Source organism: Phascolarctos cinereus, unplaced genomic scaffold (genome assembly GCF_003287225.1).
Source record: "Phascolarctos cinereus isolate Bilbo 61053 unplaced genomic scaffold, phaCin_HiC Scaffold_2;HRSCAF=192, whole genome shotgun sequence".
In the NCBI taxonomy this organism is placed as follows: Eukaryota; Metazoa; Chordata; class Mammalia; order Diprotodontia; family Phascolarctidae; genus Phascolarctos; species Phascolarctos cinereus.
The window spans coordinates 326,395,402-326,408,747 of NW_027555625.1; the positions used below are offsets into that span (position 1 = coordinate 326,395,402).

At 44.7% G+C, this 13,346-nt stretch overlaps 1 protein-coding gene across 1 annotated transcript in view; it reads right to left on the reverse strand.

Annotated features, from left to right (window-relative positions):
• Positions 1 to 12,833, reverse strand: part of MMP24 (matrix metallopeptidase 24) — a 67,388-nt gene extending 54,555 nt beyond the window's left edge. The window contains exons 1-2 of the mRNA XM_020998763.2: positions 12,619 to 12,833; positions 1,111 to 1,259 (exon numbers count right to left, since the gene is read on the reverse strand). Coding sequence (XP_020854422.1) covers positions 1,111 to 1,259; positions 12,619 to 12,810 — 341 coding nt within the window. The 5' untranslated portion in view covers positions 12,811 to 12,833. The remainder of the gene's footprint in view (positions 1 to 1,110; positions 1,260 to 12,618) is intronic.
• Between the last annotated feature and the right edge of the window lie 513 nt (positions 12,834 to 13,346).

Consider the following 13,346-nt stretch of genomic DNA (forward strand, 5'->3'; position numbering starts at 1 on the left):
TAGTGTGACACTGGGCACATCACTGCAACCCCCTTCGAGTCCCAGTTTCCTTGTCTGTAAAATGAAGATAATAACACTCTGAGCTGTGAACCTCCCAGGGCTATTCGGAGGATCAAGTAAGGTCATGGATGCAAGGCACTAAATAAATGACAACAACTATCATATTAATACTAGAACAAATTAAATTATTTGCTACCTATGTGACATTGCACCAGCAACTTCCCTTCCTGAGCCCCATTTTTCTCATCTTAAATAACAAAGAGAAAATTGGATCCCTGCCCTCATGGAGCTTATAGTCTGTTGGAGGAAGAAGACACCAAACAAATAGCATTATACACAAGAACGTATGATAAATTCATTAGGCAGCTGCAGAACAAAGTCTATCGAATGATCTCCCAAGTTCCCTCCTGGCTCTAAATCTAATGAGTATGTAAAAGTATTGATTTTATTATACATTATGATAAACGAATGCTAAATGTATTCATAATTGCAGTAGCTTCAAACTCTGTTGATTCCCTGCTAGCCAGCATGGCTCTTCTCCCAAAGAGCTCCTGACTTTTGCTCTGGTAGGTAGAGCTGATAACAGGAGGAATACTCTTACTTGTTAAGGATTCATGTGGATCAGCCATTCATATGAATATTCATTCATTCATTCATTCAGTAAATATTTGATGAGGGTTTAGCACAGGACTTGGCACACAGTAAGCACTTAATAAATGTTTGCTGATTGACTGATCCTTTGCTGCATACAGAGACCTAGGCCACTTGGGGAGATGGTTGAGTGGGGGACAAAAGAACCCATTTTATGGGTCTGAGGGAGTAAGAACTCAAAGGAGGGAGAGCTCAGTGTGTTCTAGGGCGGTCACAGAAGATTTCACAGAGCAGACAGAAACTGAGCTAAGTCAATGAACTTGGAAGATTGGACTGGAAGAGGGGAAAGAAGAGGGCATGGGTCGGAGGGCAGGAAAGAAGGCCCTGAGGAAGGGAGGAAGGAGCAGGAATGGAATGTGAGAATAGCAGGAAGGGAAAACATGGAAGGCTTCTTGCCTTTGTCATGTCCAGAGAGAAGTTTGAAAAGCTAAGGGACACAAAGTCCCATGGGAATCTTACTCGATTGTTGTCTGATCCAACACTCCTGTGACAGGAATCCCATAAAACTGCTGCATAGTGGTGACCGCTGACTGCAAGACCTTCCCTGAGGGCATCGTGGGTACCCGGGCATCATAGGGAAGCAGATAGCCGTAAGACTTTAACCAGCTCTGTAAAAAAGGAGAGACAGATGGAGATGAAGGAGATAGATCAAGAAAGTGGAAAAGACAGGGAGAGGGAAGAAGAGAGACAGACAGAAAGGTCCTAGGGAGGAGGCGGCAGTAATAAGAGACACATACACACATATGTAATATGCACAGATATACATATAGATAGATAGATAGATAGATAGATAGATAGATAGATAGATATAGATATATATGCATGTATATACATAATATGTGTGTGTGTGTGTGTGTGTGACAGAGACAGAGGCACAGAGTGAGACAGAGACAAAGAGAGCACATGACAAATTAAGATCTCTAAGTTCTGACCTCCTTGAAAACTATGGGCTCTTTTAACTGAGGCTGAATGACCTCCACATTTGAAAGGTTATTGTAAAGATTTCTTCCAGCTCTGAGACTTTATGATTCTAAGTGTGACTGAAAAAGAATGTAATGCATTTGTCTTTAGGTTCCAGGTAGGAAAACTATTATTGACTAGAACTTCAGACAGACCACCCAGCACAATGACTGGGATCTAGATTGGTTAGGAGGAATCATCATCTACTGGGTGGGGGTGTGCAAGGAAAAGGGTGCTCAGAAAAAAGGCCCTAAAATTAACGGCACAAATTCCATGAACCAAAGTTTATATGCTTTACTCCCGAGGAATCCCTTAATCCTTCACTCGTGGACCAATGATTCTGCTTTTATGCACAATTCTAACAAGCTAGGTTTGTTACATATTTGATTTCCTAAACCCATAGGAAATTAGAAATGGGGAGGGAATGGTTAGAGGCAAGACAGCCATAGCAGCTAGTACAAGAGGGACAGGATACAAAAACCATTAGGAAAAAAAAAGATCCAAGAACTCCCAAAGCAGCAATCTTAAGTTAATCACTGCAGGGGTAAACAGCTACCCAAGTCGGCTTCACTAGACCCTGTCCTAGCATCGTCGACCTTCATCATGGTGCTTTCAGTAAGAAGGGAATACATGTATGATCCACAATAGAAAGCTTTCTAACCCCCAAGTGGCTAAAATAAAAGTTCTGGTACTTAAAGGGGTAAACCCTCAGCTACTTGGAAAGGGCTCTCCAGATGACTCATTCCTGAAAAGCTCCAGAGAGCCCTGACTTCAATACATCCTGTTCTTTAAGAGTTATTTCACTAATTTATACATTTGTGCAGTCTGACAGGGTTGTTGTAGGAATCAAATGATGTAATATATGCAAAGCTCTTTGCAGATCTTAAAGTACTAAATGACTGTGAGTTGTTTTTCTAATTGGCTGAGTGAAGAGCTATTTGATCAGCATTAGTGACCAAGTGGAGATAATTTAGTTTATTCCGAATTATGTCAGGTATGTCAGATTTAGGGACCTGTGGCTCCTCCTTTAAATTTTTTTCTGATTTTGGCCCCCAGCGACTCCCCCAACTTTCGCAATGACTTTAGTACCTGAACTTATTGTCCTCTTTTCCATCCCAACCCCTGCCATCACAGTGAGGGGCTAGAATATTCATGCTAATGGTCCCTCGCTAATGCTCTGACTCCACAATCGCTCAGCCTCCTTAACCCAATAATATCATTCTCCAGCCTGCTTCAACTATGTCCTAATGCCAATGTATTAATTTACACCATTAGCCTCTCACCACCTCCCAGAACTGTGACATCCCCAAGATACAGACCTTTGAAATTCCATTCTTCTACCACAGTCTCCTACCTCTTGCACTCTCTCCTTCACACGAAGCCTAGGGCATGGGGAAGAGCCAGGGCAAAGACGTAGAAGAGAGGTGGAACATTATATAAGGCAAGAGTAAGATGGCCAGTTTGGCTGGGTTGTAGAGTGCATGGAGAAGAGCAATGTATAACTGATTAATAATACTCCTTAGCACATTCCTTCTTTCACCTGTCCTCTCCTTTTGCTCCTGACCACATCCTAAATCCAAATGCTTAGAGCATCTAGCCTTCTATTGCACTCGGAATACAGGGGCCCTCCAACATGAGCTCCCTTGGCTTTTCTTTCTCCATTCTTTGACTTATTAGCATCATCACCATTCCCTCCTCCTCCTTTCTGATCCTGGAAGTGAGGTTTCTGCTCCACTGTAAGACTAATTCCCCTCTGAGATGTTTCTCCAGTGGTCCTGCTTCCCCTCTTATGTGTATAGTCAATCTTGCTTCAAATATGACCCCTTTTGATATTCTCCTACAGACAGACTTGGGTCTCTCAAATCCTAACATAGCTATCACTCCTCTTCCTCTCTGTTCTTTTTACTGCTAAACATTTTGAAAATTGCTTACACAGGGTACCTACACTTTCACATCACTGACATTCTCTCCTCGACCCCTTGCTATGTGTTTTTGTCTACCCACAATTTCATTAAGACAGTTCTCTCTGCAGTCAACAATTAGCTTCTAAGGGGCAAATCCAGTGGGGTTTTTTTTTCAGCCCTCATTTTCCTCAGTCACTTTGAGGCTTTTGGCACTATTGAACATTTATACCTGTTGTATATGCTTGCTCCTCCTCTTTTCCCTTCCTATCTCTCTAAGCACTCCTTCTCTATCTCCTTCCCTGCCTCCCCATCCTCTCCCTAACCTGTTGAAATGAATGTTCCTCAGAGATCTGCTCTTGTCTCTCCTCTGTTGTCTCCATTATACTCTTCCTTGTTCACTTCATTCTCTCTCGTGGCTTCACTTCTACGAGGATAACTTGTAAATTTCTATCTCTAGCCCTTACTTCTCTTCTGAGCTTCAGACCTGTATCTCCAGGTGCCCATACAACAGCTATCTCCACCTGGATATCTCACATGGCCAAACTCAGTATGTCCGTGAAAGCTCATTACCATTCTCCCCTCTGTCTTTGGCACCGCAGTTCATCCAGTCTCCCATGTTCACAATCTTTTCTTGCTCTTTGATTCTTCCCCCTCTCTCACTTCTCACATCCAATTAATTGCCAAGTTCTGTAGATTCCATCTCCATAGTTTCTCTCACACATCTGTCCCCTCTTCTTTGTTCTTAATGCCATCACCCTAGTATAGGTCTATATTACCACCTGCCAGGACTAAATTAATTAGTTAGCTATTCTTTTTTTTTTCTTTTTTGCAAGGCAATGGGGTGAAATGACTTGCCCAGAGTCACACAGCTAGTAAGTATCAAGTGTCTGAGGCCAGATTTGAACTCAGGTCTTCCTGAATCCAGGGCCAGTGCTCTTTCCACTGCAGGATCTAGCTGCTCCTGTTAACTGTCCTTGCTTCCACTTCCTCTTCCCTCCTCCAATCCATCCTTAATACCAGAATACTACTAAAATAATCTCACTCCTAGATCTAGATCATGGCCACTCCTGTGCTCAAAAATCTTCAGTGTCTCTCTATTACCTACCAATTAACACTCAAAGTCCTCTGACTGGCATTCAAGGCCCTCCAACAAACATACCACGTACTCTCCTGTACATTTGCTCAGGCTGAGTCTATTGCCAGTAAGGTCCTCTTACTCTTTACCTCCTAAATCCATACTTGTCTTTTAAAAGCCTAACTCAAATGCTGTCTGTCCCACAAAGCCTTCCTATCACCAATCCTGTTCTTCCCTCCCCATCTCCTTACCTCCCAAGTGTTGGCAATGATCTTTCTTTTGGACTACACACAGTACTTTGTTCTGATGTACTTGTCATGTGTTATTGTACTTATTTATTTTAGTGTCTTATCCCCCTGCAAGATCTTAAATTCCATAAGGGAAGGGACACTATGTCATTGAAACCTTATAACTACCTTAACACCTAGCATACTACTCTGTATATAATAGGCACTTAATAGTTGGTTAGTGTAATTTCTTCCTAATCATATTTGGTGGAATACAAGTTATGACAATCCCTACCAAGGCTCCTAGTACCAACCCATGACAGACTATGTCTGTCTTCTGATTACCAGACATTGGGTAAATGTCTGTTTACCAGAGGGCTGGCCACCCAAAGATGAACTTCTTTGGCCAAAGAAACTTATGAAGACCATTTACTGAGGTGTGAAGGGGTTGGTATTTGGAACCACACTAATGAAACCACAGATCTTATTAGAAGAGCCTAGGGTCATAGCTCTAGAGCTAAGAGGGATCTCAGAATGATCTTATCTGCTCCAACCCCCTCATTTTACAGATGAGGACAATGGAGTTCAGAGAGGGTAAGTGCCTCACCCAAGGTCCCAGAGGTAAAGTGGTAGAGCCAGGATCATTTGGAGGATTTAAATACCATTTTTGGGTACTAGATAAAATTAAATTGATAAGGTATCAAAACAATTTGCAGGCTGATCCATTTGCCCCTATCCATTTTTTTGTTGTCATTGTTTAGAATTTATTAATCTGCTCAGGTCTGACAATGGCTACTATTACTTGGTGATCTATATGGTAGGTGTAGCAGTTCTGTGACTTGCTATCGCCTTCGGCTCCTAACCCATAAAAGCACTGGATTTGGATTAAGTAGACCTGAGTGCAAGTCCCTACTATTTATGTGACCAAGAGCAAGTCACTTAACTCCTCTGAAGGTCAGTCTCCATATCAGTAAAATGGGAATGACACTTGCTACCTATCTCACAGCATTATTGTAAGGAAAGTACTTTGTAAGCCTTCAAGGGCTATAAAGAAGTGAACTATCAGCTTCATCTTCATCATCATTATCACCTTCCAAACAACAGCATCAGTAATTATTAAACACTAGCATTGCTTGTCCCTTATGATAAACATGCATGGGCCTCTCTGCCGAAGAGGTGCTTAAATTCTAATAAAATTAGATCCTAATAGAAAGTGTTAGTGCAGGCCCTGTGGACTTAAAAAATTTATACTGCATATATGCCCCCAGGTACATTCACTCACACACATACAATTTACTACTGGGGAGGCACTTGGGAACTGTATAGAGCAGAAACCTATTATGTTTTGTAATTAAGATTGTTTCTAACAAAACTCAGCAAAGGAAAACAATCCCACTTCACAGCCAGGATCATTAGGCAGATTTAGATTTAGCTAGAAGGGGCCTTCAAGGCCATCTAGTTCATTCCTTTCATTTTTATAGATAAGGAAACTGAAGCCTGTAGAGGTTAAGTGACTTGCTTAAAGTCACAGAAGAAGTAAATGGCAGAGCAGAGAAGGGTCCTCTGACTCCAAAGTCAAATATGGCACATTGGGGTTTACAATGTGCTCTGCAAACATCATCGAGTTTGAGCTATACTATAGTCTTGGGAGGAAGTCAGGGATTATTAACGTAATTTTACAAATGAGGAAACTGAGACTAAGAAGTGACTTGCCCATAGGCACACCCACTAGGAAATGGTAGGGTTGGGTCTCAAATTCAGAACAGAGGACTCTAAGCTCAGGGTTCCAGTTCCTATTCCACTCTAAGTTGGCCCCTCTCCACAAGGGGCTTATGGTCTAGTAAGAGAGAATGGTGTGGTAAGTGATGTGAGAGGGGTCCAGATAACACGCTCAGTGGAGTCGATCTGGCCATTCTGTAGGGATTCAAGATCCAATGTTGTGTGGGGCACCATAAAAGGATGAGGCAGGTGCAAAGGTTTGCAAGGGGAAGGTGTTGAGATGGGGATGTGAGGGAAAAAGCTGAGAGGAGAGAGGGAACGTTGAGACCTAGAAGGCCCAAGTTAAGAGCATAATTCATGCAGAGATCAGAAGACAGAAGGAGGTGGCAGGAGGGAGGGAAGCTAATCACATGACAAAAGAAAGGCAGAATTCCAAAAGACACCCTGTGGACACTTAATCATAGGATTTAGAGCTGGAAAAGACCTTGAAGATCATTTAGCCTAACTTCCTGCTTTTACAGAGGAGGAGGCTGAGGCTCAGAAAAAGGGAGTGATTTTTCCCAAGTTCATATAAATACCAAGCAGCAGAGGTAAGAGTCAAACTCAGCTCTCTGGAAGGCTCATCTAAAGTCCTTTTCTATTGTTTCTTTTAAATTAAATTACTTTTTTTTCAATAAACAATCATTTATTTTCTTTCCTTTGTACTACCCATATCAAGAGGGAGAGAGAGAGAAAGAGAGAAACTCCTTGTGACAAATATATACAGTCAAGTAAAACAAATGTCCAATGTTCCTTCCACTGTGCCATGAAGAAACAGGCAGGATCTGATACCAGGAAATATAGGAAAACCATAAAGCAGGATTTAGAAGATGAGAAAGAGAACTAGCTCAGAGGGTGGGTGGCCTTCTCAAACTCTTCAAGGCCAATCATCAGAGCTCAGGGTTGAAATCTAGATAGGGGACTGCACCCAATGCCCATAGCTAGGGCTATGATCACAAGGTCAACACTTCATAACCCACCTTCTGCAGGAAGGATCACAGAATCTTAGATTTAGCGCTAGAAGGAATCTCGGATACCATCTAGTCCAATCCCTTAATTTTTACAGATGAGGGAACTGAGAGCTCGTGAGGTAATGGGACTTGTCTAAGGTCACATAGATAGTAAAAGACAAATCCAGAATTTGAACCCAGGTACTCAGGCTTCAAAGCTAGTGCTCTTACCATTGTACCATAGGCACAGGATCTGAGCAGACTCTTGGGTTCCACATATGAGGCAACACAAGGTGGTAGGAAAAGCCCTGGGATAGGAGTCAGGATTTCTAGTCTTGGCTTTATTAGTAACTCTCTACATGACCTTGGGCAAGTCACTTCCCTCCATGGGCAGGTGACTCTGAGACACAACATGGGATAATGTGGAAATTATAAAGGATTTCTAGTCAGAAGACCTGAATTTGAATTCTATCTCTGCTACTTGCTTTCTGTGGGACCTTGAGCCAATCACTACTTCTCTGGGCATCAGTTTCCTCATCTATAAAGTGAAGAGATTCTACTAGGTGACTTCAAAGGTCCTTTCCAGCTCTCAGAGTCATATTCTATGTTCTAAAGATCTGTCCAGCTCTGACATTCTATGTGCTAAAGTTTCTTCCAGCTTGGAATTCTGTGATCCCAAAGGCCATGACTCACCAGAAGTGAGGGACCATAGGATGACGGATTCAGACCTGGAAGGGACCTGAGAGGTCATCTAATCCAACTCCTTTTTTTTTTTTTTGGCCAATGAGAAACTGAAGCCCAGAGGGGTTAAGTGAGTTGCCCAAATTCACACAAAGAGTAAAAAATGAAGTTAGGATTCAAACCCAGATTCCCGGACTTCAGATCCCACGAACTAGGGCAAAGACTTCCTCCTTGAGAACCTGTGACTACTCATTGATTAGACAAGATTCCAATTCACTGTTGAAACTGAACACTTTCATAGAAGTAGAAGGAAACAATCTAAAGTCTAAATAAGTTACAGTAACACACTCACTTTGTCCAACAGAATTCAGCTATTCCTGGCTCTCTCAGAAGTTCTGAGGTTTCATATAGATTCATACTGGAGATTTTGTTACCAGGATCTGGTTTGCCAACCCAAATTCCTCAGGAACAGCCACAGACTGAGCTGTTTATAGGGAGGAAAACTTCAGCTCATTGTAAGAATTGTTGCAGTTTTTCAGCTGTGTCCGACTCTTAGTGACTCCATTTCTTGGCAGAGATACTGGAGTGATTTGCCATTTCCTTCTCCAGCTCATTTTAGAGATGAGGAAACTAAGGCAAAGAGGGTCACTAAGTGACTTGCCCAGGGTCACATAGCTAGTAAGTGTCTGAAGCCAGATTTTAATTCAGGAAGATGACTGCAGGCCTGACGTTCTATCCACTGTACTACCCAGCTGTCCCAGTATACAAAAGAACTTCCTAAATATCAGAACCATCCAGCAATGGAAGGGGCATGAGCTCTCTGTCATTTTAAGCCATGGCTAGATGAACATTTGCCGAGGATATCAGAGGGAGGGATTCATGCTTAGGTACGGGTTGGACCAGATGAGCCCTGTGGTTGCTTCCAGCATTGAGAGTCTATGATTCAAAGTCACAATACTTGTTTATTTCCAACAACTGTTTTTCTTCTTCTTCCTAAATCTTTGATTACAAAAAGAAAGCTCCAGGTCATCCTTAGACTCTGACATCTAACTTGCACCAAGCTAGCCTCCCAGTGGGAGGACTAGAATTTCCATAGGAAGAATTCCACTGGGATCTGCACAACATCTTTGGCCTATGTCCGTGAGGCCAGAGCAAACACCCTTGCTTGGGTCTATAGGGAGTTCAGCTGAGGCAATACATGATGGTAGTGAGAATGGGGCTGGGGTGGGATGGGGGGGTCGGGGAGGGGAGAGAGGAGGGAAGGATATTTTTCACATAGTAAGCACAAAGGATGCCTGTGTTAGCTTTTCCTATAGCTCAAAGTAAAGCCAAAAAAGGATCCATTTTATCCCAGAGAGGGAAGGAGACCACAGCCTACCCTGCCCTCTTTCCTTCACAGTGAACAATAACCATTGTCAGGTAGCCATAGCTCATATCTGTTGCCTGAAACTACTAATGGACAGGAAAAAGGAATAGGTAAGTCAAACGTGGTTTAGGCCCCTTTAGTTTCCTCCTTTGATAAATGGGGGTTTGGACTACATTATCTCCAAGATAATTTCCACAAATGGTATTCTATGATCATAGATACCAAAGGTATTAGGAATACAGTTTTTAAAGTACTATTATTAATTATAATAATTTTGAGTAGCAATGGGGGAGGGGAGAGCTGTGGCATAACTGAACAAGCACTGGACTCAGGATTCCTAAGTTCTTTTTTTTTTTGGGTAGGCAAGTGAGTTGCCCAGGGTCACAGAGCTAATGTCAAGTGCCTGAGGTTGGATTTGAACTCAGGTCCTCCTGACTCCAAGGCTGGTGCTCTATCCACTGCACCACCTAGCTGCCCCTGGACTCCTAACTTCTAACACTGGTTCCGCTATATGATCTTGGACAAGTTACATCTCTCTGTCACTCAGTTCTCTCTACTGTACTAAAGAGCTAGTAATACATACCTTGCTTCCTTTACAGAGGTTAGAAGGACCACATGTAAAACTTATGTAAAAATTCTAGCCATAACTGAGTTCCATGCTTCATTCTCTCTCACTTGGACTATGTGCAACAGCCTCTTAGCCTTTAGTGTCTAACTTTTCTAAACCATCCTTCACATAACTGTGTAAGTCACCTTTTCAAAAGCTATTGATGGCTTGCCATTTCCTACTGAATGCAATTCTAATTCATTTGCTTGGCATTCAAGGCTCTCCAAAATGTTACTATACCCTTTTTAGCTTTATTTTACTACTCTCCATTATGTACTCTACTGGACTCAACTGGATAATTCCCCTGAAGATGTGCCACCATCTCTCATTACCAGACCTCCATGTCTTTTTTCAGATTGTTACCTATGCTTAGAATGCCCTACGCCCATCTTCAACTACCCATCCTTTAAAGATTACCCCAAATGTTGCCTCTTTCCTAAAAGTTTTCTTGATCCTCTCCAGACAGAATGAATCTTTCAATGGTACATGGCAGCAACTATTTAATAGATGTTTAATGAATGAATGAATGGTTTTGCAAATGGTAAAACACTATACAGATATGAAGTATTATCCTTTACGCATTGCTTCTAATTAAAACTTGGGGAGATATAAAATGTGTTCACTGGGAATTTGAACTGAACTGAACCATGACCTAAAAATCAGAATGTGCTGAACTAATTTGCTAAACCCCAAACTGAGTCCAAATATTATTTTAACTGAACCATGAATGAAACCAAAAGTTTTTTTTTAAAGGAACACTAGGGGATCAGATCAAACTGGAAGCAAGCCTGGATGTTTTCTAACACAAATGAACTGGAAAAAAACTGGAACATTTGAATATTCTATGGAGCTGCCCTATAGGGAACAAGATTTCATCAGGTTCAAACTATTGAAATCAGGTGCCAAAATAATCCCTCTTCCTATTATTTTAGGGGTAAACATGGACTTTTCACCTAACACATTTTTGAGTACACTTGTTAAAGCTTCAAAGATCAAAAGAATCACAAATGCAGTGGAAAGAGCCTTGAATTTGGAATCAGAGGATCTAGGTTTGGGTTACTACCTTACTAGCTATATGTATGACCTTGGGCAAGCCACTTCCCTTTTTTAGGTCTCATTTTCCATATCTGAAAAAATGTGGATAATATTATTTGCAGTATCTACCTCACAGGGCTATTGTGAAGGAAATATTTGGTAAAACAGAAAATCTTATTTGAATCTTAGAACTTGAATGTAATTGTTATTAAAGCTGGAAGACCCCTTAGAGAGAGTCTAATTCAGCCCTCTTATCTCACAAAGGAGGATGCTGGGCACTACAGAGAGAAAAAGACTTGCTCAAAATCATATAGTGAGTAGATGGCAGGGCCAGAACTAGAATCTAGGTCTCCTTCCCTGTCCAGGGGTCTTCCCACTGCCCCACATAAGTTCGGCATAAATAAAAGAAAACCTCCGAAGGGGGAATAAACTTTAGAACTCATCATGCATCTGCCAGAAGTGGTTGAGTTTGAAGACAAAATGAACTTTAAATTTGGGTAGAAAATCTCTAGACGTTTGAGGACTCTCTAAATTCTGACTTCCAGTTTGGGGAGCATCACCAAGCCCTCTACCAAACGAGTCTCCAACTCATGGATAGTTATTCCAGAAACAGAACCTTGGGCTCAGTTGGGGAAGGAGGCCGCCATAGGGAGAGGCCAAGAGACAAACCGAGAGGCCAGGAAACTAAGGATGAAAGCCTTCAAGTACAGCTTCTCATTTCTTCTCCAGGCCCCTAGTTCCTCTGCTCCCCACTTTTCTCTCCCGAGTCCACCCGGTGATGGCCCTTCCCTCTGTGTTCTTATAAGGTTCCGCTTCACACAAGGCATCGGCTCAGGGCTCATTGCCTAGCCCAAACTAGTCCTAGCCCCACACAAGAGAAGCGCCTGGCGCCGCCTCTGTCCATGGTACTGAACCAGGAGACTCCCTCCTGTGCGTCCTGGAGGCGCGCACAACACCTAGGTTCCGAATCCGAACCCCTGTGCCCCCAGTCCCCACAGGCTCCCTTCCTTCTCCATCCCAGCACTTCGTCCCCACTCAGGATCGGGCTCGTAATCCCGACATTTCCGCGAGCCCCAAACCAAGCGCGACCCTGACCCCAATAGAGCTCCACCACCACCACCACTTGCCACCTTCCTCAACTCGTGACCTGGGCCCCAGAGGCCCTCCCTCAGTGGGCCCGTGACCATGACCATGTCCGTGTCCCACTCTTCACGTGCTCCAGGAGGGCTGAGCCCCGGGGCCAGAACCCCGCCCTGGTCCCCAAGTCCCCCGGGCCTCTGCGCGCGGTTCTAACAAGCAGGGCCCAGGGTTGGACCCCTCTCCCGGTCATAGTCCCCTCCCTACAAACCCCAGACTTGGATCTCTCGCCCCTCTCCCCCTTCCTGGGACCTAGCTCGTACGCACCTGGCCCGCAAAGGGCGCCTCGTGGGCCGCCCCTGACCCCGCCGCCGCCGCCTCTTCCCTGGCCCCGGCCCCCGCCGCCGCCCGCACGGCGCCCAACAAACAGCACAGCGCGGGCAGCCAGCGGCTCCGGCTCCCGCTCCGGCTCCTGCTCCGGCCCGGCCCGAGGGCGCAGCGGCCCCGGCTTCTCAGCATCTCCGCGGCGGCGGTAGCTGCAGCGGCGGGGCCGGGCCGGGGAGGGCGGCGGGGCCGGGCGGGGGCGGGGGCGGCGGGGCCCGGCTGCGATGGCGGCGGCTCCGGCCGGGTCCTCCCGCTGCAGCCGCTGCGGAGCCGCCGAGTCACGGCGCCGCGGACACGCGCCCGGCCCTCCCGCCTTCGTCCCCGCTACCGCGGGCGCGTCCTCGCCCCTGCTCCAGTCTCCTCCTGGCGCGTTCCCGCTTCTCACCCCAGGCTCAGCCCCACCCCCAGCCAGGCGCGTCCCCGCCCCCCACGGGACCACCCCGGGGTGACCGGTCCTGAGAGCTGGAAGTACTGCTTGGAGAAGGACTTGTAGCCTGGATCTACCAACTCCCTCCACCCCGAGTAAAGTCTGCAGGAATGTCCTGGGGGAGGGGGCAGAGGAGATCCCTTGGGAGAGAGTCTCAGGAGAGCCCCTAGGGAGGAGATACGCATGTGATTGGTGATAGGAATGCAAAAAGGTTTGAGCACAGTCCTTACCCTCAGGGAGCTCA